This window comes from Populus trichocarpa, chromosome 3 (genome assembly GCF_000002775.5).
Source record: "Populus trichocarpa isolate Nisqually-1 chromosome 3, P.trichocarpa_v4.1, whole genome shotgun sequence".
NCBI classification, from domain to species: Eukaryota; Viridiplantae; Streptophyta; class Magnoliopsida; order Malpighiales; family Salicaceae; genus Populus; species Populus trichocarpa.
In genome coordinates, this window is record NC_037287.2 from 18,836,242 (window position 1) to 18,860,817 (window position 24,576).

The 24,576-nt window shown below is 33.1% G+C and overlaps 5 protein-coding genes across 18 annotated transcripts; 1 reads left to right on the forward strand and 4 right to left on the reverse strand.

Moving 5' to 3' along the window:
* Nucleotides 1–511: 511 nt before the first annotated feature.
* LOC7493235 (lamin-like protein) lies at nucleotides 512–1,391 on the reverse strand. Its single transcript, XM_002304694.4, has 2 exons — nucleotides 1,108–1,391; nucleotides 512–967 (listed from the first exon to the last, which is right to left on the reverse strand). The coding sequence occupies exons 1-2, from the start codon at nucleotides 1,364–1,366 to the stop codon at nucleotides 621–623; spliced, it is 606 nt and encodes a 201-aa protein (XP_002304730.2). The 5' UTR covers nucleotides 1,367–1,391; the 3' UTR covers nucleotides 512–620.
* A 1,981-nt stretch (nucleotides 1,392–3,372) lies between these two features.
* On the reverse strand, nucleotides 3,373–6,508 carry LOC7478306 (uncharacterized). Of its 3 annotated transcripts, none has more exons than XM_052451692.1 (6): nucleotides 6,368–6,508; nucleotides 5,950–6,042; nucleotides 5,099–5,184; nucleotides 4,905–4,969; nucleotides 4,718–4,800; nucleotides 3,373–3,814 (listed from the first exon to the last, which is right to left on the reverse strand). In XM_052451692.1, the coding sequence occupies exons 2-6, from the start codon at nucleotides 6,028–6,030 to the stop codon at nucleotides 3,722–3,724; spliced, it is 408 nt and encodes a 135-aa protein (XP_052307652.1). In that variant the 5' UTR covers nucleotides 6,031–6,042; nucleotides 6,368–6,508; the 3' UTR covers nucleotides 3,373–3,721. The 3 variants fall into 3 exon arrangements, with proteins under 3 accessions (XP_052307652.1, XP_052307653.1, XP_052307654.1); XM_052451693.1 differs by having other exon boundaries at nucleotides 6,377–6,435; XM_052451694.1 differs by lacking the exon at nucleotides 6,368–6,508 and adding an exon at nucleotides 6,139–6,341.
* Nucleotides 6,509–6,511: 3 nt separating this feature from the next.
* On the forward strand, nucleotides 6,512–9,416 carry LOC7478307 (uncharacterized). The gene is made up of 2 exons (XM_002303821.4): nucleotides 6,512–6,772; nucleotides 9,042–9,416. Exons 1-2 carry the CDS (start codon nucleotides 6,616–6,618, stop codon nucleotides 9,128–9,130), a joined length of 246 nt encoding a protein of 81 aa, XP_002303857.1. The 5' UTR covers nucleotides 6,512–6,615; the 3' UTR covers nucleotides 9,131–9,416.
* Nucleotides 9,417–11,541: 2,125 nt separating this feature from the next.
* On the reverse strand, nucleotides 11,542–20,527 carry LOC7493236 (magnesium transporter MRS2-1). Of its 12 annotated transcripts, XM_024597404.2 has the most exons (10): nucleotides 16,753–16,897; nucleotides 16,435–16,497; nucleotides 16,289–16,337; nucleotides 15,995–16,151; nucleotides 15,645–15,875; nucleotides 14,937–15,543; nucleotides 13,211–13,339; nucleotides 12,791–13,126; nucleotides 12,655–12,702; nucleotides 11,626–12,211 (listed from the first exon to the last, which is right to left on the reverse strand). In XM_024597404.2, exons 6-10 carry the CDS (start codon nucleotides 15,522–15,524, stop codon nucleotides 11,981–11,983), a joined length of 1,332 nt encoding a protein of 443 aa, XP_024453172.1. In that variant the 5' UTR covers nucleotides 15,525–15,543; nucleotides 15,645–15,875; nucleotides 15,995–16,151; nucleotides 16,289–16,337; nucleotides 16,435–16,497; nucleotides 16,753–16,897; the 3' UTR covers nucleotides 11,626–11,980. The 12 variants fall into 12 exon arrangements, with proteins under 12 accessions (XP_006385932.1, XP_024453172.1, XP_024453173.1 ...); XM_024597405.2 differs by lacking the exon at nucleotides 16,435–16,497 and having other exon boundaries at nucleotides 16,753–16,907; XM_006385870.3 differs by lacking the exons at nucleotides 15,645–15,875; nucleotides 15,995–16,151 and having other exon boundaries at nucleotides 11,542–11,852; nucleotides 11,947–12,211; nucleotides 16,435–16,883.
* LOC7478308 (chaperone protein dnaJ 8, chloroplastic) lies at nucleotides 18,932–20,912 on the reverse strand. The gene is made up of 3 exons (XM_002304697.4): nucleotides 20,472–20,912; nucleotides 20,271–20,339; nucleotides 18,932–19,357 (listed from the first exon to the last, which is right to left on the reverse strand). The coding sequence occupies exons 1-3, from the start codon at nucleotides 20,727–20,729 to the stop codon at nucleotides 19,163–19,165; spliced, it is 522 nt and encodes a 173-aa protein (XP_002304733.2). The 5' UTR covers nucleotides 20,730–20,912; the 3' UTR covers nucleotides 18,932–19,162.
* Nucleotides 20,913–24,576: the final 3,664 nt, after the last annotated feature.

Sequence of the window (24,576 nt, forward strand, 5' to 3'; positions counted from 1 at the left end):
TTTGGTTAAATTAAATAAATAAAAAACAGAAACTGAAAAATAGAATTACAGATAAACTCAAGCCAGTAGTGCTTATAAGTTATAACAACAGGACATGTCTAATATCCTGTAGAAGGATGTTTCAATCATGTGTATATGTATAGTACTTTTGAATAACACAAACTCAAGCTTGAGTTTGGCAATGACAAGTCTTCGGGGCAGATGAATTTTGTTGTTTCTTACGAAACAAGGCATGGAATGAATTCATGTTGTGATGTGTCTTGAACAAATAGAAGTTGTCTGATTCTTTTGGTGCACCTACTTGTATCTTAGTAGCTCACCTTTTGATGATCAGTCACATGACCACATATGTGACTTGGTTTGAAAACTCCTTTGTTTAGCTAAGTTTCTCTACTTCTTCCTATAAATAGAATGCAATGAGTTATTTTGCAGAGGTAGCAGAGCTTCCATATATATATTAGAGAGAACTTTTCGATGATGCCTCAAGTTGTTCTCAGTCAAGAATAAAAGATAACTAAAATTGATTAAATTCCATAAAAAAAAAAATCAAATAGAGGGGGGAAACAGAATTACTACAGTTCCACCAAGCTTCGACCGACAAATTAAATCACTAAATACTACTAGATCCAACCAGATCCAAACCAAATTGAAGCAAATGCCAAGACGAACGCCCTTAAGCCCACCAATCCCTTATGGAAAACCACTGGAGCTGCAGAACCTGAGGGCGTCGAATTAGCAGCAATGCTACCAGATGGTGGCGGCGGCAAAGGGTGAACAAGGATAGTAACCTTCATGCCATTGAAACATTGTCCATTGCCACAAATGAAGTAGTATCTCTTGGCCTCGTTAAGAGGTATGAAATCTTTGCCACTAGTCCAGTTGCCTAGGGCTCCTTCTGTAGTACAGTTGTCATAACCAGTCTGGTTCACTTCGAAGACATTGTACTGTGTCTTTTGGTACCTAAAAGCTACATTAACAAAAAGAAAGTGAACACTTCAACTATAAATGAGAACTAGGTCTTCATCTTCTAGCCAAACTTAAATGGATCGAGTATAAACACACACCTGACGCATATACAGAGTTAAGGAGAGAAAAGGGGGGGCTTACAGATAAGGTCACCGACATAGAAGGTTTGGTTGTTTGCCCAGAGAGTGTAGTTGATACTAGGGTTCCAGCCTTTGTTAGCACCGACGATGTGGTCAGTAGCGGTGGTGGCAGTGGCAGAGAAGAGGATGAAGAAGCAAAAGAAGATGAGCTGAGCTGAGCTGGACACCATCGTGCAGTCCCTTGTTATTGTTGCTGCTGCTTTCTTGCGAGAGTGGGGATGATGGAGCACACTTTTTTGTACTATAATTGAATGGGGCATTCCTCCCTTCTAAGATCTAAGGAAATCTTGCTATTTGTAAACGCTTTAAATTTAAAAAAATCAAATTTTTTTATATATTTTTAAATTACTTTAATATATCAATATCAAAAATAATTTTTAAAAATAAAAATAGTATTTTAATATAATTTTAAAAAAAAAACCTTGATAAAAAACTGCCATATTTTAAAACATCCAATCATGAAGGCATCACATGACCGTTTGCATCATCACACTCAATACTCAGATGCTTCCATTTTAGTTTGTCCTGCCTCTGTTTTTCTGTCTTTATATGAAATAATGGGTAGATAATAATAATAATAATAATAATAATAATAATAATAATAATAATGTGCAGCAGGTAAAATGTTGAGTTGTTAAACCCAATTCAATTCTGTATATTAATTCAAGAAAATCTTGTGAGATTTGGGTTAGATTTTTAGTTAAAAAGAATAAAAAAATTAACCTTGTGAGATTTTAATAATATAATTGACTTGGTCAAATTAACACTAAAAAATTAAAAAAATAAAATAAACAATAAGGTGATAACTTTATTTTAATAAAAATGATACAATAAACCATGCCCTTCTCCAAATCAATTATGGGTCTATGTGAATGTATGTCTTTAATTATTATTATTATTATTTTTATTTCCTTCCTTAGGGCAAGGTGGAGTTCATCGGGAAATGAGACGGCCCACGGTGGCCTAGCAGCCAGCAAGCACATGATGAGTGCAGAGAGAGGCCAAAATTCATCCCCACACCACACTCCATGGTTGCTTGTACCCATCCACACACTGCTTTTCTTGCCACCCAAATAAAAGAAAAAAGCAGTAGCTGCTTTTAAAAATAACTAACCACCACAAGTACAGGCATATAATGCTAATAAGTTATGTTCTTAAATTTATAGCTACCGAGGGAGGACCGTTGTAAATAAAATAACACTGTTTTGGTAAGTTAGCGCATGTAAAAAAAAATAATTGCAAAATAATACATGTAGAAAAATAATTAGAAATTTCTCACAATTAAGAGAGTCGATGAATAACAGTTGTTATTCAGTACTCGCGTTTCACGGATGGTACAAGTAATTCTTTAAATTCCATTTATTTTTGCGTTTTAAAAGTGTTTTAGAAAAAAATTAAATTTTTTTTATTTTTTTCTTTACTTCAAATTAATATTTTTTTAATGTTTTCATATTTTAATGTAATAATATTAAAAATAATTTTTAAAAAATAAAAAAAATATTATTTTAATATATTTTTAAATAAAAAATACTTTAAACAATAATTATTATCATACTCTAAAACACACGTTTGCATTCAATGTACAGTATGGCCTTGTTTCATTTCGTGTGCCTGTATTTACTGCCTATAATCTGTTCAGTTTCTGGATTCGATTGATTTAAGAGCTTTTCAATCATTCGGGTTTAATGTCTAGTCATTTGAGATTAGCCTGAACAACCAGGATTAGTAGCCGTTCAAGCCTGGCTCGAAGGACCAGGGTCTCTTGCCGTTTGGGCCATGCGAGAACGGCTAGAGTAATCTTGTACGTTATCTACTCTCGCTGTAGGCTTGGCAATATATTGTACTCTTGAGCAAAAACAGGACTGCTTCAGCCTGAATTTTTTGAACCATCTAATCAAGAAAGATTTGAACATTTGATTTCATGAAGAGGCCGGCCATGGTCATACATGTGGTAACATGAGAATTGGATGCCAGAGTTGGGGAGATGTGAAAGAAAACTGCTGGGAAAGCTTAAACTGAAGCAGAAAACTTTTGATTTTGTTTTTTTTTTACCTGATCAAAACTATTTTACCACTCATCATAATCTTTCATCCTTTTTTTCTGCATCCTTTCCTACTACCAAATTCACCTTCATTTTCCCTCTCCCAATCAAGATAGTGCCTGAATATCTTATCATCAAAAAGACAAACCATTGAGAAAACATCCACCCCACTTAAGAATAGAGTGGTAGATGGGTCCTTATATTTGTGAGAGGGAGGGAGCAAAATAAAAATAAAAATGAAGCTTCATTTAATACCACCATGAAAGCCAATCCTGGAATCGACATAGACAAATACATCATTTGATCGCTGTCTTGACTGCTAATATTGAGATTTTGAGCGACAAGTTGAACAAAATCATCAAGAAGATTTGGCTACTACTTGTGTTTCATGCACTCATCGAGTCATCTGATACACGTTAAGCAAATTGCACAATCAATAATCTTCTACCATCACGAATAAAACTCGAGGGAAGTTTTTAAAACTACTCAAATGCCAAGACATGAAAAGGGTCGATTTAGGTTAACTCCGTTCCATCAGCCCAATAGCTTTCATACAGTATATAAACAACCACCTCTATAGGTATTTTCTTGCAAGAGCCCGAACTTTGGTGTCAAAATGCGAAGATGTAATGCGGGAACCAGGCAAGTATAGGGGGTTGAGAAGAATCTGCAACAACCAACATTTTAGATTTTATCAAAACAAAGGAAAAAAATAAACAACATTTAGCATTTCAGTCACAAATGAATAACAAGCACGTGATTCTCAACTGGCTACCCTGATAAAAGAAATAAAAAAAAATCCCAATTGAACACTATCTCCATGGGATAAAAAACCATAAGCCCATATAGTACCACTATCTCCATGCTCACTTTAGCCAATATGAGACCATTGGCTCTACAAACACTAGTTGCATTCATTTGTATCTACCAAACTATCAGCTCTGCTGCTACTTGTTGGGAGATCTGCACTATTTATCATGCATTGGTCTATAGGCCTCCAATATTTACATTATGAGTGAACACCACCTGCAACACAAGCATCTAAGCTGTTGGGTTATAGGTCTATCATTGTATATCAGCCACTCACTCTCTTATTCTTAATTAAGGTGCGAATTTTTCAATAACTCACAAGTGCATATATTTCAACAGATTTTGTAGCATACAAGGTACAAAAGTCACAGCAAATTGGGACAAGCATGACCAAGAATGAAAAATGCAGGAAACATGTCAAATCAAGTCTAAATTCCAACAAGATAAGGACTGCAGATTCTCTCATAAAATTGGAATAAAATGGGTTTGAGGTGCTTTTAGTAGACAGCGGCATCTTCTGGATCTTGTACCTCAATATGATTGTGAAATGCGTAAACTGCCCAGCTTTGTTTGTTGGTGGTTACTATCTCATAATACCATGAAACTTTGGCATAAACAGCTAAATAAGTACAATTTCTGAGCATATAGAAATATCCATAATCTTAACACAAAATAAAGACTTGAACAAATCAGCATCCATGTTGAACAGCAACATGTTGCATGTTAAAGTTCCAACCAGTAGAAGCAAGAAGTGGTTTACCTTTATATACAGCTCATGAACCTCCTGGAAAAAGCTCTTGATTCCATCATCATTGCGAGAGTCATGAAGTAGCATAAATCTCGTATGTAAGATAAGTCAAGGATAATATACACCAAAAGATAAGGCAATATACATAACATAAACCACTTTTTGTTGCTATAGCATACAAAATCACATATACAAAGGATATGACCAGCTGTAACATAAACTGACACCACCATATCATTAAACCTGTCAATTGCCTTCAAATACCTGCAAAAAGGATGCATTCAACAAAATTCTTATGAGGCACCATAAGTAATAAAAACCAGAGAGAGAGAGAGAGTGGTCATTGTAGAAATGCATTGATTGATTCAGATATATTTGCATGTTAGAAATTACATGGCGCTGGTGGTCCATGCAAGATCCTGAACAATATCCAAAGCTGCATGCAATATAAATTGATGCATCTGTGCAGCATCTTCCCTCTGTCATCAAGTAATGGGCTGAGTGTTAATCACAAGTAGCTTGTGAGGACATCAAAATACAACCAGAGAACATAGCAAAATAATAAAAAGATGACAAAAATGGTGTCTCCAAAACCTTAGAAAAGCTAACAACTTCACCATGAAAGAATGTAAGAAAAGATGTACTCCTACACCTATCACAAATTTGATATTAATAGTGCATGCATCACTAGCTTTTTCTTTTTCTTTCTCTTTCATTTCCCTCCTAGATGCTTCTATATGAAATTGAGAAGTCCATTTTATGACACAAATAGATCCTAGAACCTTTCCATAAGATCGTAAGCACAAAATTGTGCAAAATGCAGTAAAATTTCTTCAAGTAGATCACTAATATCTAAATCAATGACGTCAAAGGTCTGATGAAAAAATTATTCCAAATCCCAGCGCCATTAGCTTTGAAGCAAAGGCAGTACCAAAAGAACTTTTGGATGTTCTCTCTTATGCAACCCAATAATCCTAATGCCCTTAATTCTATGTTTGGAAATTTGATATACAAACATAGAAAGGGACTTCACAAAAAAAAAAACAGCAACATTGGAAATATCAAAGAGATAACGAAACACAACAAAAACAAAACATAATTCCTATATCATGGCACATTGGAAATAATAATTAAAGCTAATAAAATCAATCACATACATTTCATTTCGCAGAATTTGAGTTTCCAATCAAACAAGCAATGAATAGATAAATAGAAAAGATAAAAAGAAGAAAAGATGTTCATACTTTAGTAGCAGATCCAACTTCAGCTTCATATATAGGGATATCATTCCTGCTCACAATTATAAAACAAGCTGTGGTTGCCATCCTTCAATTATCCTATCAATCACAAACTCAAAATTCAATAACAACAAGTACATAATAAGGCACCATTTAGTAACCAAGAAAAACAAAAAAATTATCGTAACCCAGTACACAAATCACTTTCGATAACTGTTAATTCAGCTCATATTTTCCAAAGACCAAAAAGATTCAAGATTTAGAAAAATTTCAATATTTCTATTTCCTTTTCAATCTCCACGGCTTTCTTGAAACCAAACAGCAAAGAAGAATTTTGTAGAAATGATTCGACAAAACACCAAGAAATGAGTCTTAAATCAGACGGAAAGATCATAAAAGAGTGTGGAATGAACCAAAAGCATACCTTTTATACCTTGATTTCACTCGGGAAGTCTTGGCACCATAAAAGAAAAGAGCTTTCTTCTTCTCAAGTCTATTTCATGTTTTCGTCTCCTGATATTGAACGTGGGCCAAGCCCAAACATTCTTTATGTATGACTAGGCCCAAATCTAAGAACTTGGCAAGCAGGAGCCTAACACTCAATAGTCAAAACAGCTAGGAGAGGAAACCTGGAGAGAGAGAGTTTGCTGAGGAAGTTAGCAAGTGAAGAAAATGGGAAGCGAGGCAAAAAGCAATGGTATTGCCAACAGTGAAGGATTCAAGTCAAGAGTAAATCGTTACTTGCATAGTGGAGACACAAAGCATGTCATGGCTGGCATGGTCATCATCACTCTTGTCTTTGGTGTCCCTTGGTTCCTCATGAACAGAGGTTGGTTTTCTTTTATTTTGATTCTCTACCATATATCTATGCCTTTAAATCGATTGTGTTGCCTTTATATATGTTTTGGATTGGTGGGTCAATGATGAAAAGGAAATGAGAAGTTAGAGGAAGTGAAAGTTAGAATATTTTTACAGTTTTCTTTACTGGAACGTTGCTATGTTGATCCTGCTTTGTGTTAATTTTTTGTTTGCTAAATGGGAAGTGCAAGGGAAGGGAAGGGAGGATATTTTCAAAATTTTAGATTTTTTTTTCTTTAATTGATTGGGAAGATGATCTACGGTTGAGTTACAGAGAAGTATTGCTTTGTGTTCAAAAGTTAATTATTCAAATTGCTGCTGCTGTTGGATTTGATTTGTTTGGTTCCTAAGAGAATGTTTTCGAACAGGAAAATTTTTCGACTTTCCTGCTTCATTCTCTTTGTGTTAAAGTTTATATTTATGGGTTTGTTATTCTCTTCTCTTTCTTAGTTTCGTCCATAGCCATTTAGAAGCTATGATTTAAGTTGGCTGTAATTATGTTTGGACTGAAGGAATTGACTCAAATTGTCGGAGCAGAAGTGTTGTTGCTGAATTAAGTTGGGATCCTTGAGTATGCGTTCTTAACTAGGGTTTTATGATGTAAAAAGAATTACTTAATCAGAGAAGCGGGCAAATGTTAGGAGGACAAGTGACTTCTATGGTAAGATGGCATAGTTATCTTGTCATTCCCATTGATATCAGCCCTTTTTGGTCCCTTTTGGGAATGAGGAGAGGTGGTCGCTGTAAATTTCAATCCAGTTGCAATGTTTGGTCCAGATTGTGAGATAGATTAAAGCATTATGGATCTAAGGTCTTATACATGAAAGTAATACTTCTTGTTCTGGTTACTTGAGGGAGTAGTCCTTGTCATCTAGATTTTTTTCCTCTTCTTTCTTTGTTCATTTTTCATTAATTAGGCTCGTGGAGAGTCCTGAGTTCCTTCATTAGAGATATCTTCCTTAGTTTTAGAAACTTGATTTTTGTAGATGTGTTCTTTCTGCATTTCTTTAGTCCTTTTTTCTTCTGCGGACATGAACATTGTCTATGCATGATCTCCTTTCGACCACATCATGGACATTAATGCTGGCTTGGATAGCCTTATTTTGAACTGGTTTCCAACAACCAACTAGATCATCTCCAGAAATCATGTTAGCATTTTATTCACTCCTTGAAATTTTCATCTTTTTCTCTTCATAATTACTTTTTCTTATTTATTTCAAGTTCAAGAGAAAATCAAACTTCTGCTGTAGGTTCAAGTGAGCAAACCAGTGATACTTTCAAATATGTTGTACCAAATGAGATCCTTTTCACATTTCAAACTGGATCAAAGAGGATGGAGACTTGGAGTTCAAAGAGTAATATCCTGTAATTTAAGCAAGAAAGGACTACAAATGCTACAGTATGCTAGATGAGCTGCAGTTTGCCAAGATTCCACGATCGGAAGTATACCAAGCAGGGCTTTTCCATCTTTTCTTTCGAGGTGATTGTTGAGAGTAATCTCAAAGGATGTAACTTAGGGCCTGTTTGTTTATACGTTTCAAAAACATTTTAAAAAAAAAATTGAAATGTTTTTTTTCTTTGCTTCAAATTTTTTTTTTTTTTTTTTGATATTTCAGATCATTTTGATGTTCTGATGTCAAAAATAATTTTTTAAAAATAAAAAAATATTATTTTAATACATTTCCGAGCGAAAAACACTTTGAAAAACAACTGCTACCGCACTCTTAAACACCTCCTTAAACCTTCATGGTGTTGAACTATGCAAATACCATCTCATAGTAAAAAAATGCTTTATTTGATACCACATCAATCCAGGTTCCTATTCTGGCATTGATGCAAATGCCTGCAGTTAGTGCCCACTATTCCAAGGCACCTCCATACAAGCAGTAATTGGCTGTATGTATAGATAGTATGCTGATTAGGTATCATTGAAAGATAAGTCAAACCTGTAGTAAGTAGTAAAATGAATGCAGTGAGATTCCTTGTGGTGCTGATTGCTGAGGTTTGTGCTGTGCTCATCTTGTGAATTTATGACTTTTTCATAAAGACACTTTTAGACTGTCGTGGTTATTTTTTCCTGCTTGAAATGAAACTGGGCTAATTGTGTAATGTTAGTCCATCAGGATTTTAACCGTTTGAGAAGTGGGTGTCATGTTTGCACGTCGGTTTATCAATTTCATTGTTGTTTTGCCCGCAAAAATATCAGCTGCTATTTACTATGACAATCTTTTCTCCCATAGGAACAAAGCACTCGTCTCATCAAGATTACATGGAAAAGGCTGATAAAGCAAGGCGTGACAGACTTTCTTCAGGTTCTGCTGCTCCATGATTTTTGTGTGTGATCAGTTTGACAGTGGAAAGGGTTTTGGTGATTCACTTTTCATCTGCCTGCTTCGGCCATGGCTAAGCTTCAGGTTGAGGAGTGGGTCTGTATTTCATTTTGTAGGATGCGATTTGCAAATGTTTATGAGATGAAAACTTGAAAATTTTCTGAGTTGGCACACCCAAATAGAAGTACTACTTGGATTCTTGCTGGCTTATCTCCAAAACGATATCAGTAAGCTGGGTGGAAATAAGTTGCATCTACAGAAATGGAAACTCTTACCAATCTCGAATTTGTTTTGTCAACTCTGAGGGACAACAAGGGATGCTGTGGGATGATCTAACAGTTCCATGTTCTTTTTCATTTTACTTGCAAGAGGGGATGAATAAAAGATCCAATCATCTCGAATACTGCTTTAAAGAAGTTTAACAGTTCTAAAATAAAGTCAGAGGACTTGTGCTCTGGTCTTCTAGTTTAAACAGATAATGACATAATCATTATAAAAGAAAAGAGGTGGTTTCGTGATTGTCAATCCGGTAAATTCCTCACCTTTTCAATGTGAAATGCATTTGAGTGTTGATTACAGTGTAGCAACATCATGAACTTCTGATGAGTTATGTCGGCTAAGTTGACAGGTTTTAGGGAAAATACTAGTTGTTTTAGCTGTTCTATACGGCGGGTTAGATCATTGTTTTCATAACCTTATAAAAAATGTAAAAACGCTAGGAAGTCAAAAGTTCGATCAACCGTGGATGAAGAATTTTTAAAATATTGCAATTGTGACACTGCAACATTTTAAAAAAAAAAAATGTTAGCATATTGGATCGGATAGGGTATAAACATGCGACTTTTAATATGAAACATTAGCTTGTGGCAACACCATGTAACTCAGATGAAAGCAAATTAGAAACTCCAATTAAAATTAATCAAATATTGAAATGCTTGAAATGAAAGAAAACAAATTCAATAAAAAATAAAAAATGATTCGAGCAGACTTAGAATGGTGCCTTGTGCTATGAAACGGCTCAGACTAATGCTTTTAAAAAAGAAAAAAAAATTCAAGACTCGAAAAATTAATCTGATTAGATCTATTAAGTCAAGTTAATCTAATAATATGATTAAAAAATAACAATAAATGAAAAATCAAAAAACCCAAGATAACCCATGTTATTTTTAAAATTAGTGAAAAATCATATAGAACAAAAAAAAAGGAGCCTAATCTTCAAATAAATCAAATGTCGAAAGATAAAACTAAAAATATAAACTTGAAAAAGGAAAAAAAACATATGATTTAATACCTAACACTACGTTTGCAGGTTAAATATTTTTTTCTAACCTTAGAAAAAATATTAAAATGAATAGAGATGATAATATAGTGGATGATATCTAGCAATTCATTTAATTAAATTAAAAACATTATTTAAAAATAAGCTAAATCTATTAAAGAAAAAAATATAAAAAGTCTCGAGATAATCCATGTTATCATCAAAAGCAATGAAAAATCTTATACAAAGAAAAAGAAATTACGAAGCCCAATATCCAATTAAATCAAATGTCAAGTAATGAAATTAAAAAACATGAGCTTAAAAAAAAACAACAAATGAATTCGGATGATTCTCTTAAACCTAGGTTAATCTTTCAAATTCATAACCCATTAATTTTTAGATTTGGGATCAATCAAGAAGTTCAATTTAAGGTTGAAAGATAAAATAAAAGTATTTAAAAAATTATCAAGATAAAAAAAAATAGCAATTAAAAGAATGAGGATAAAATCTAATACGTAAATATAATGGAGGATGAAATTGAAAAAAAAATAATTTGAAAAACCATCTAAAATAAAAATAAATAGCAATAAAAAGAATGAAGACTAAATTTGAAATGAAAAAAAAAATTGATGCAGGATGAAATTAAAAAAAATCAATTTATTAAATAAATTCAAATAAAAAAATAACAATTAAAAGAATAAAGACCAAATCCTATAAGAAAAAAACTTGAATGATTATCGTGAAATGTTGCAAGGGCAAACATAAAAATCAAGGGAAAAAAAAAAAAACCACCAAACCATCAAGAATTAAATCACATCTTGCATGACCATAAACCACCACATATATCGTCCAAAAACAATAGAGTGGCACACTCGCTAGCGCATTCCTAGAACATGGCAGTAAAATTTTATTATTATTATTATTTGTTTATTAAAAAAATTACCAAATCATCCATGGAACCACCCGATAATTACAAATAAACCAATATAAAAATACCAACATGCCACTATCGCAAAGCCTAAGACTTTTTAATTCCAAGGGCAATAAAATAGTTACATTGTGCAAGTCAAAAGGGAAATGCCAAAAAAGCCCCTAACCATATTTAATTTTTTTTACTTTTAAAGATAACCAAGTAATTTAACTGTGAAAAAATTATAAAGAAACTAAGATATCCATAAACAAATAACAAAAGAACCTCACAAAAATATCATTCCACCCTTATACGACAGCCATGAGTGGTTTTTAAAAAAGTAAATCATAATTCTACTATTATAATCCATCCATGGCAAATCAATTACCAATGTATGGTAGTTTTCCCACAGGGTTCCCACATGAAATATAGTAAGGTTGTTATCATCAACCACCGATAAATATGAACTATTGAAAATGAAGGTCCCATATTTGCCTTCGTCCATGACTTCTTGTCGATTTCCATTTGCTATGAGTAAACATGAAAATATTATCTGAAGCAAATAACAGGGAATCAACTTTCCATTTTCTATTCTGCATTTCAACCATTAAGTAATAAATAATAGTAGCAGCGATGGAAATACATACATTTCTTCATTTCTAATTGCATTTTCCTAACAGTCTATAGCTGCATAAGCCTTCTGTACTTGAAGAACCGCATGAACGCACAAAATATGATGACTCCAGTTACTCCAGTAATTAGGAGGACCCACTTAAATGCACCAGCATCATCAAACAATGGTATGGCAAAGTTCATGCCAAAGATACCTGCCACCACTCCAAAAATGGCGACAACAAATGTTGCTGTTGTGAGTAGAAGCTCAAATTGGATCAGTTGATTTCGGACATTATCCTGCAACAAAATACATCCCTTACTTTAAAAACTAGCGTCCACTTAATCAGCTCAAACAAAATTGAAAGAATTAAATGACTAGTTCCCAGAGAACATAATGCAAGATCTTTGTATCCTAGTTGACCATCCAAAAGGATCGGTCATGTAATTCGACTTCAGAAATCAGTATCATGGATAACCTGAACCTGCAATCCTATCCAATAAGAACAAGACACAATAAGGATGCAGAACTACTGCAAGAACCGATGACTACTTATTTCTTTTTGTGCATCAACATCAAGAAGTTGACAACTGTGCATTATCACTTAATGCTATGAAAATGATCCTGCTTGAAATATTCTAATTACCAAAGTTCTAAAATGTTTGGTCCCTAACAACTGAGCTAAAGCAAAACACAATTAAATATTAAGAAGACTTGGGGTTGGGGGAGGAGGAATATGTACCAGCTGAATGTTGATGAAATCCTCCGTGTCATCAATGTACTCCTTCAACTGAAAGAAGTGAATGTAAATGAATGAGGTTTAACATCCTATACAAGAAAAATGAAATGGAAATGAACATAATGGTTGCTGTTAGTACTGATGTCAACTTGTTCAGGGTGCTATCAATGACAACAAAGTACGCTTCTAGCAACATCTCCAGCTCTTCTATATTCTCAGTAGCACTTTCAGTGCTCTTCATACTCTCATGTCGGCTCCTTGCAATGCTCAGGCTTTTCTCAAGTTTTCGTGAATCAGGAAGTGATGAAACAGGAGAAACCGGAGCAGAAATAGATGTCCCACCATCATTTGACCTAAATCCCATCAAAGATTGATCACCATAGAATGATGATTCCATCCTACATTTCTTTTCAGTGAGAAACATTTCGGCCATATCTCCATCATCATCCATGAGCTGCTCAATCTCATCTCTTACCTAGATACAAGAGAATAAGAATAGGGGAAAAGATAACCAAGTTTTATTTGCAATAAAGGAAAAGCAAGTGATATTGGATTATACCTTCTGAACCCTCCGAGTCAAAGCAACAAGTCTGCTTTTTAACCTTCGTACACGTTCCAACTTCAATGTACTGATCTTTGATGTCAGTTCATCTAGTAATGGGTATGCTTCAATTTCTAATTCTGCTGCCTTCAGAAAATTGCAATTTAAATAAGATTACTAACTTGCTCAAACTTATGGAATCTTATCACAGAAACTGCAATAGGACAGACTATGTGATGCCTTAATATAGCAAAAGGCAGTAGTAGTACGACAGAAGGTAAGAGGACTGAATTTTGTATGAAACCCAAAAAAAGAAAAAAAGATAGCTCTAGATGGACATAAACGGAAACATGACAGAAGTAGCCATCCCCAAATACTTCTCTAGGTCATTATGAGACATGATATCCTTTTCTAATATATAAACAGCTCACTTGTCTCTTTCACAAAGACAATCTGAGTTGCATTTTTAATGAAGAAAGAAGAATTGGTATAACCATCAAAAAGATAAAACCAGCAAGGCATACATGTTGTGATACATGCAAATTGCAGAGGATCATGCAGTGTGGGTTGTTGCTTTTCTAGAATGTTTTACTAGTTTAAGTTTATCTGATCTTACAAACCCCGTGTACTTAACATTTAACCTCTCTGGAAATGAGTTGATAACATCACTAGAACAATAGAGTAGCCAATAAGAAGACTGTTGGCTCAAATTTGATGACTTCCTGAACACAATTTAAGTTATATACAGAAGGATGAAATCTTGGTTTCATTAAGAGTTCTTAACCTTTGTTGAGTTGAGAAAGAGATCTTGAAATTTTTCCCTGTGCCTTTAAAATAATTGTTTCCTTTAAAGCTAATAACAGAGAAATGGACTGAACCCCAATAACTTGCAACAGATTGGAAATAAGCACTTGATCCAAAAGAAAAATCTGTGAGATCACTGTGATCTAAAGAATAAAATGATGATTCATTTACTCAGTCAGCGTAGATTGTCAATTATGCAAATAATAGTAATGCCTTTGGTTAAGCGAATGTTCGTAGCAAATAGTAGCAATAACCATGTGAAAAATTCATCATGGATAGAGGCACTGTGTTTCCATATGTGCAAAATGCACTGCCAATCTCATATTTAACAAGAGAAGAAAAATTAAGAGGAAAAATTTAGCCAGATATTTTATAGGAGATTTTCTCAAATGTTAGTTAATAGCGTGGAACACAGTAAAATGAATAAAGTTTCCCAGAATAACAAGCCAAATTGTGTGCAGAACATACAGAGATACACATCCATGTAAATGATCCACGAGTTTGTAGCTGAGAAAGATGTCGACTAGGAAATTACTGTCAGAAGGATTAGAAAATACACCCATGTCTTTCTGTTCCAAGATGTGAAGATATCACAAGATTGATAAATACATATCTACACACAGCCAGACCTCACTTAAACTGCTCTAATTAATCTAGAATGCACATCTACATCATTCAAGTGTCAAGAAGGACATGAAAACAGCTATATGGAGAAACAAAATGGATTCAATAGTATTTATCAACTACTACGATATTGCATGCTACAGCATCTAATTCATTAAAATTATGGTTGGAAAGTTCACTAGGATTAGGAAAAACAAGAAAATTAGGAATGCACAGCTTTAATAATACATCAGCAACAAACCATTCTTAATTTCTCTTGAATAACACCATTCATTCAAATCAAGCATGTTACAGATTTAAAGTTCTTTTAACACACCTGAGAATCAAGGAATGTACAAGCAGATTCCAGAGCAACTTCAAGAGCCCTAAACTCAAAGGGCAAATAATCAGGGGATGTATTCCCAAATACACTGTCAAAATTCCTACTTCTCCTTCGATTCAGTTCAGCACCTTCTGACTGCCATACATCACCTACCCCCCGTGTTGTCAATCGTCTTTGTAGCTCCACTACATACTGCAACACGTAGCTGTCAAGGGAATTTAGGAGCAGAACCTCATCAGCCGTAATAATACACCGAATCTGCTCTAAGTTTGCAACTATAGCCTTCTCTCTACCAAGGATTGTTGAGGGGTAAACAAAAAGAGGATCAAGCAGGCGTAAATCACGAGCAGGTAGGTCACAACGACGCATCATTGTGAACTTGTCAACCTCAATAATTTGGGAATTTCCCGATGAATCAACACGAATCCACGATCGAAGGCCTTGGCCACGTTTTTTCAAACCCGGAACATCAACGCCTTGGAAAGGTTGGCGTCCAGAGGCAGATGGTCGATAAGATGAATCTCTAAGGTTTATAGCTGATGCTGGTTTTGGAGGGAGCAGGCGTTCTTTAAGGTCCGCCATTAATAACAAGCCCTAAATGCTGGTACATTAGGCAAATGAAAGTGTGAGCATACTTATCACTGTCCTTCTTTTTTCCAGGATGCAAAAATAAAAGAGAACGCTTATGACACTTGTTCTCGCCTACAAAGGCCCTTCTATTTGAAGTCATTCCATTAAGAAAGGCAAACTTTTATCATACCATGAGAGTTAAATTCGCATAAATTAAACCAAAAAAAGAAAAGAATGTCCATAACATTGAATGCACACTACATATTTAGTCTCAGCACAACATCCTTAGCGAAGCACATTGTGCTACACAATATAATTTTGCCCAGTGCAAGACCAGAGTAAGCCAAACCAGGTACCTATCTCCTGCCATAATTTGCATTAGATTCAAAAAATACTTCAGCCTATTTACTTGCTAAATAGAAACAAATGAATTAATGCACCCAAGATTTTACAGTTTCAGCAGCACGCAAACCGTCTCATACCAAATGTTATCAGAACTTGTTAACTGAAGAAATATCATTTTCCAAAAACGAGTCTTTCCTTCACATACACTGCGAAGGGCCTAGTTCTGTATAAATCTTGAATCTTTACTGAATTAGCATCTCCGTTATCGACACACAAAACCACCTCCAACAAACCCTAAATAATACCAAAGAGATATAGTAAAACATACATATATAATCACAAAGAAGCAGCTTTATGAGAACCCCATTAGCCAGAAACAAGATTTCAACGCAAATCACACAGCTGCAGCTATTTATGAAAACAAGGGTTACCTCCAACGGAGAAATCAAACAGGAAATTGAATCACAGCCCTTGATTTCTCTGTTGATGTAGATAGAAAATCCATCAAGACAACAAAAAAATGGATTACACGCAATGGGAAAAAAACGAGATTGTAAGAATCAGATAAGTTTACTACCTGACAGTGATTTGATGGGTTGTTGATTAGAAAGGCTGAAGTGGGTTTTCTTTAAGGCAAAGGCTTGATAGAGAAGGGAATCAAGCAGAAAATATTAATGTAATAATTAAGTAGAAAATTAATAATAGTTTAAGAACTTGATTACATTAAAATATTTGGAATTAAAACACGTTCCGATTGTTCTTAGTTTCAAAGCTTAAAAAATTCCACTGCTATAAACATGGATTTGTCTGTGAGTTGGCGGGGTATTGACTCGTGCAGGGCACCATAGATTAGATGCCTAGACGGTGATGGTTACTCAGCTGGATAAATACTTACCAAGTTTTGCAACTGTATCTTCGAATCAACTCATCCTTGGAGAAGACTCATGTATGGGTTTTCCTGACATCTTACTGTGAGTAAAAACATTACATTGGCATCCATTAACAGCAAGTGTTAGAAAAACCCTGTCCCTGTCCATATAGGGCACAGCTTTATGTTGCTGGGTGAATATTCGAGTAATTTGGATGAAATATTATCAATTTTAAAAAAAAAATATATATATATATATATATATATATATATATATATATATATATATATATTCCAAGTTGTTTGACTGGAATTAATTTGTTATTATACAAATCAGAAGATAATTTGAAACTCCTTTTACTAAATGTACTAGATTGGTGTCATGTGTTATGTCTTCGGGCGGGCTAGATTTTTTTTTCATGCCTATCTTAACAAATTAATTTGATATTTCGTAGGCAAAAATATAATTTAAATTAAATTTTATGTTAAACTGAGATAGAAATTCACATAATCAAACTAGATTAACCCGATAAGTTATACAAATTAAATTGTAATGTAATTAATAGATTAAAATCTAGTGGGTTAAATTTAATATTTTAAAAAAGAAATTTTAAAATAACTTTATTTTAATTTTAAAAAAATAAATTAATAATTTTTTATTTAATTAAAATTGATCGAGATGCAATTTATGATATAAACCTACCTTAAAGAATCTAAAACCATGTTCTATAGTGTTGTGTGGAACGTTGTAAGCATTTTCGTGTCGGTAAAGTGACCATGTGGTGTTAAAGAGGTTGACATGTTTCTTGCTTGTGTATCTACGTGAGTGCATTTGCCATGCTAACATACGTGTCAATACGATGGTCAATTTACATCATCGTATGTTAACACTATTCATTACAATAATTTACATCATCTAATGTTAACACTATTCATTACAATAATTAAGAATTATATACAAAATAACTTGTTTTTTTCTTTTCTTATGATTATTTTACAATTCTATGAAATCAATATTAATAATGCTTAAAATCTACATCGCAAAATAATACTGAAAAGAATTACTCCATATATAATTTTTCTTGTATATGCTTGATTGACTTGAAAAATTCACTATCTAACTATTTGTTTTTGCGTTTTAGAAGTACTTTAGAAAAAATTAAAAAAAAATTATTATTTTTTACTTTAAATTAATATGTTTTTGATATTTTTAGATTATTTTGATGCGCTGATTTCAAAAATAATTTTTTTAAAAAATATTATTTTGATACATTTCTAAATAAAAAACACTTTAAAAAATAACCACACTTGAAAAAAAAAAAAAAGCTTAAAAAAGACCTATTTAAACTGGTTTTAAAAATTCACCATATTCAAGTAGCCTAATAAATTAGCCCATGAAATAGTCAGCTTTGTCGTACCGAGTTCAAACTATTCGAGTTCAAATCAAGGATTTAAAAAAAAATAACAACCTATTGACCCGATGATTTAGTGAATTGGGTCCTTTATCAGGTCAGACCCGGGCCGGGGAGGGGCCATTAACATTTTCTAAGTACGGCTACATACCTTTATTTATAGTCTGACAACTATGGGCCTATAAGTACTGACTGCTAAGCCCAATAATTACAAGCCACAAAGAGGTTTTCATAGGAACTCAAAGTTGAGTTCTGAACTCCAAAATAATGCACCCAAGGGTCTGCCTTTGCCAGGCCCGCACCTCATCTCCAAACCAGAGCCTGCCAATTTAAACACACAAATACTTCTGTATTTGTCTGAAAGTCGAAAAATTATAATGCTCTAAAATATTGCTTATTGATACAAGGAAAGATAATGACAACTTAACTATCTCAAGGATCCATTTACGGGTGACTCAAGCTTTGAATTTTTATTTTAAATCCCTGAAAATGATGTTATTTTGAAGGGAAAGAAAAAAAAACCATTATTTTTTCCACCAACCTTGCCCAGGCCAGGCCAGGCTGGTCACCAAGTTATGCCGAATCGGGTCTAATAACACGGTGAATGAGGAAGAAGCTTGTTTCAATTAGCAAAACCATAACATGGATTCTCTTGAGACAAAAACAAAGTCAGACCACATGTGGTCCTAACTCAGCTTTGCAGGTAAATTATTCAGTATACTCTTCCATGTAATTGTTCCTCACTCCCATGAGCGATGGCAATAAGCATTAGCCAAGAAGAAGAAGACAAGCAATAGCCAATAATGGTGATAAATTATTTTGGTGCTGCCTTCCATCAGCATATGTAATGGATAGGCTCAGCAACTTTACATGGAAAAAAAAAAGAAGTGAAATTAGAAACAGTCCCCACATCTAATTATGTACAATAGACGCAACCGTTATAATTTTGGCTGGAAGATGGAGGGGGGCTTAATTTTAATTCACACATTAAAACTTATCATTTACAGTTTTTTATTTTTATTTTCTTAAATGTAAGGATTAATATGAGATGAGTAGTCACGAATCCCAGCTCCTTCCCACCCCATCCATTCTTCCCACATATCCCAATCTGGATCGTTCATTCCTCTCATAGGCTCATCAATTCCTTGATCCGATGGCTCATAAGACCTGTACATCTGTGATGATTCATCTGGTTCTTCCCTCAAATTACTCATCACAATCTGCATTCCATTCCATACACACATAAGGTCAAGAGCACGGAAGAATTGCACGTAAAATGCATCCCAGCAGCAGCAACACCATGACAGTGATGGCTCTGGGAGACAGGTTCTAGATATGAAAAGACATCAATGGGCCATCTTCAAAACCAACATGGCCTAAAGAATCATCCAAGAACTTGCAACCTAAATTTTGCTCATGATTACCTCTATGATTTGGGTGGTGTGGTGCTGTGTCCTATCGAAATAAGTGGCTTTTTTTTTTACCTGATACTATGGATTTGACCATGGAAGAAATTGCTTATCACTTATCAGTCTTTTTCACGAGAAAAAATAATAATAATTGCCTTCTACACAAAACAAGAGCAATAACAATTGTATTCAATTGCAAAACCAATCAAATTTCTTCTTTATGAAAACAACCAATAAATTTTCATTGGAAACATATGCTCCATGGAATCCTATACTTGAACGTGGTGTTATTAAGTTCAATCTGTTCCAACAGTTGAACTGGAGTTTGATCCATCTAACTTAATTTCGATCAAAACAAAACTTAACTTTTTTCTAAAAAAAGTTGCATAATATATTTTTTTTTTTGAAATATCAACATTTTAAATTCGGTTATTGGCTGCATTGAATTTACAACTTTGATTGAATGTATGTGAAGGGATCATTGAATTCTGACTTTTGCAATTGTTTATCCTATTCTCAATTATTTAGCAAAGGTAGTCATCTTGGATTGAACACTTTCACCTCCTATCCTTTTATTTTCTATGTTTTGAGAATAATATTCAACCTTTACCTAACCCTACATGAAGTCATGAACCCCACCACGAAAATAAAAGGAAAGCACACAAGAAAAAAAATGTAATTTAAGAGAAAAATAAAAATAAACGATGAGGAGATGACTGCATACATCATAGGCTTCATTGATCAGACTAAACTGTACACCACAATTGCTTCCTCTGCATACATCTGGATGATACTGAAACATAACACAAAACAATCAACAACCAAAATCCCCTTAAGAAACCAACCAAGAACATAATAAAAAACAATTCAAGAATAGAAACCCACCAAGAAATTCAAGAAGAAGAAAGAGAAAAATATATTGTACCTGCAGAGCAAGCTGTCTAAAAGCTTTCTTGACCTCAGACTCAGAAGCACCAGGTTGGATCTTAAGAGTCTTATAAGGGTCCATAACAGAAGAAGAAGAAGAAGATGAATAGGAAGAAGCACAAAAAGTCCTGACTCTATCTCTCCCCATATTATCTTTATTGTTCTTCTTCCTCCTGTTCTTGATTTGAAACCAAGAGCTCGAGGACACAGCACCCCCATTTCCTCCCATCATCCCAACAGCTGCTGCACTTGCCATTCTCTCAAGATCACCCACAAAGACAATCCTAGAATCCCTTCAAAACCAAAAAGAAAACTATGGGCAGAGGTCGAATGTTGTTTTGATTTGGGCAAACGCAAATTGTAGCAGTGGATCTTGAAAAGGTTGCTATAAATAATGAATGTTTTGAATGAGGAGAGGGGAGGGGAGGGTAATAAATAGTTATAATGGGGAAGTTTTGTGTTATTAATAATATTAATACCACCAGTGGGGTCCTTATCCAAAGGGTCTGTTTTCTTTTGTTTTTGTGGAGTGGAGGAAAAGAAGAGGGTAGGAAGGGTGTTTTGTGCTTATCCTGGTCCTCGTCAGATGGGAACATGCCCTTTTCCTTTTTCTATTTAGGGTTTATTTAAACTGACATAATTTATTTTTCTTCCCCACGTTTCTTATGGTTTTACAATGCTAGTTTATTCGACTTAATTCCGCGCTTCTTGTTGCATTTCACACAGGAGGGATTATGTATATATTGTTTTTTTTTTTAATTATTTGTACTAGATAATATCAAAAATAATTTTTAAAATATATATTATTTTAATATATTTTTGAGTAAAATTTATTTTAAAAAATAATCATTATTATATTCTCAAATATATTTAAATAATAGATTCATAACCTCAATATATGGCAAAATAATATGAATATAACTATATTTATATTTATAGATGTGAACTCAAATTCACTTTTTTTTTTTCACCTTGATGGGTAGAAGTTTATTCTTAACCCCATTTTTTTATATTTTTTATTATTTACATTAACTCACTAAAATCATTAAAAACACTCAGCCAAAAATATTTTTCAAAACAGCTAGAGTTGATGAATTCTCTTGAGAGGGGGAGGGGTTACCAAGAAAGTTCCCTTGTTTAAATCAAAACAGTCAGGATTGGCAGGCCATTTAGCATTAATTACTTTAGTCTAAAGAGGAATATTAAATTTTAATTCACATCTCTCTCCATGTGTTTGAATTGATTGCATTGCGAAGGAAGACCCATTTTCTTCACAAGACAGCAGCTTCGTAACACTGCATTGAAGAAAAATATTTAATTATTAATTAATATATGTTTAAAATCTAAGATGATATATTTGAATCTAATTGCATTTTTATGTGACCTTCTACCTAATTTCTCCAGAGGGCTACAAGATAGCAGCTTCGTAACAACATTGAGGAAAGTTTATTCAATTATTAATTAATTATATGCTTCAGATTTAAGATGATGACTTTGAATCTAATTTTTTTTTAGTTTAACGTGGGTGTTCGGGCCAGCTTGCGCGTACTTCGACTAATTCCACGGGCCCTAAAATTAACGATCATGTAAGTCTCTAGTGGTTATCATATGAGCAATCACAGGACTCGAACCTAGAGTGTCGGTGTCGTTGGCTTTGTTCCTCTGGTGCATGGACAAGGTAAGAAGTCAGAAACAAATGGAGTGCTGGGACCAAATTGCAAAGAAAAACATTTTATCCAAGGTGATTGAATCGTTGTGAATTGGGTTGTCGACACGTGTGCGTCTTTCCTTGTGGTAAGGAAGAAAGACACAACAGTTCAGCAAATTGTGGATAGCATTTCTATCATTACCTCATGGGCTCAAGCTTTTTAACAGACTTAAAGTTGGATAATGTCATCTATTCTCTCCTTTTCTTGATTCTGATACTGTCATCCTTTCATCCTTTACCGGCTACAAAAAAGGGCAAAGGTTATCGAGATAATGCTTGAAAATATCGGAAATGATTGTTTTTTTAAATTATTTTATGTTTAAAAATATATTAAAATAATTTTTTATTTGTGCATATCAAAATGATCAAAAAATATAAAAAAATTAATTTCAAGTAAAAAAATTCAAAAAATCACAAAACACGATTTTAACTACAAAACAAATAGTCCAAACCTAACCTATCCATGTTGATAGTCGGTTTGGCACTGCATGAAATTATATCCGAGCGTGTTTTAAAAGTATATTTGACTTGAAAATATAGTAAATTAATATTTTTTAGTATTTTTTTTAATAGTTTTGATGAAATGATATAAGAAATTCAAAAAAATTATTTTAATGTATTTTCAAGCAAAATACACTTTTGAAAAACGCAAAAAAAAACATAAACTATCATTCCACATTAAAGCTTGGTTCATATGAACTAGTTAATTTAGATTGATTTGAAATTATATCATTTTAAGATTTATTTTAAAATTTTAAAATAATATTATTTTAATTTTTTAAAATAAATAAATTGGGTTTCGACCTAAATCACGAGTTCATTTCTCAAATTAACTGCGTCGATTCTTATCTAATTTAATTTGAAACCTAGTATTTATCAAGGATCGAGTAGCTATATTGAGCTTAGTAATATTTATAGAAGAGGGTTTCAAATTTGAAGATTTTCTCCTTTTCTTTTTCTTGTTCTTTTCAGTATATGAGTGGATATGAATATTAATGGGGTTTGCATGTGTGCTACATTCATTAACTCAGAATTTAATTCAATGTTATCCAATAACGTTGGAGGTGGTGTTCAAAATCAAGAAATTTATGGTTTAGTAAATTCACCATGTGGGTATTGAAGAGATGGATGTAAACGAGTTTGCTAATTAAGATGGACGTAAATGGTTTGTATAAGATCTAAAAATGATTAATTTAAACTATCTAGTAGATGGTCTAGTGGTAAAAGTTTGGGATCAAGAGATTTACTTCCCTTGTGATCTCAAGTTCGAGCCTTGTGGTTGCTAATATGATAGCCACTAGAGACTTACATGGTCGTTAACTTCAGGGTCCGTGGAATTAATCGAGATACACGCAAGCTGACTCAGATATCCACATTAATAATAATAATAATAAATTTAATTTAGTGTCGATATTTAAAAACTAGTTAAGAATTTTGAATGGTTATAATTAAAAAATAATAATAATAATAATTCTTGTTTATGGGTCAATTTCAAGGGTGAAGATATCATAAAATATTAGCTGTGCTGTAAATAAATCATATCAAATAATAGCAACTTGATATTTTTTAGCTTAATTAATCCAATAATAAACTATATATATATATATATATAGCTTAGTTAAGAAACTCGATGTAGGGTCAGTCTAATTCAATGATATTATATATATGCATCTTAGTTAAGAAACTTGAGTTAATTTTAATTTAAAAAAATATTATTTTTAACTAAAAAATATTTAAAAAAAAACATTTTACGTTACCTAATAATTACATCAGCCATACCATATCAGGAGTGAGTAACGGTAATTTTCTCTCCTCTCCACTCATAGTCAACCTCACATTTATTAATTAATTATATGTTTCAAGATTTAAGATGATAAGTTTGAATCTAATTGCATTTTTATGTCACCTTTCTACCTAATTTCTTTCCCACCACATACTATTAATCACAACACATAAACAATTGCACTGACATTGTTCCCAGTTTCTAATTATGCTGGCTCCTGTTCATGTCACGTCCATACAAGCAAATGTATAGAAACATTATATATATATATATATCAACCTTACCATCAAATTATTTTGATTTTTCAATGAGAACATCTTCCTAAAATCACTCAATAAAAAACGTTTGGTTTTTTTATAAGATAACGTTTTTTTTTTAATTAAAAGAAACACTATTTGGATGAAAATATGAATAACAAATCTTAAAAAATAGATGAATATTTTTAATTGAGAATTTTTAATAATTTAAGGTTAAAACTTAGACAAAAAATTGTTTAGCAGTGAGATTAAGCCTCCATTTAAAGGTTGGCAAAATTTTACTTTTTGTTTAAATTTATTTTTTTATTTTTTAATATGTTAATGTCAAAAGTAATTTTTTTAAAAAATATATTAT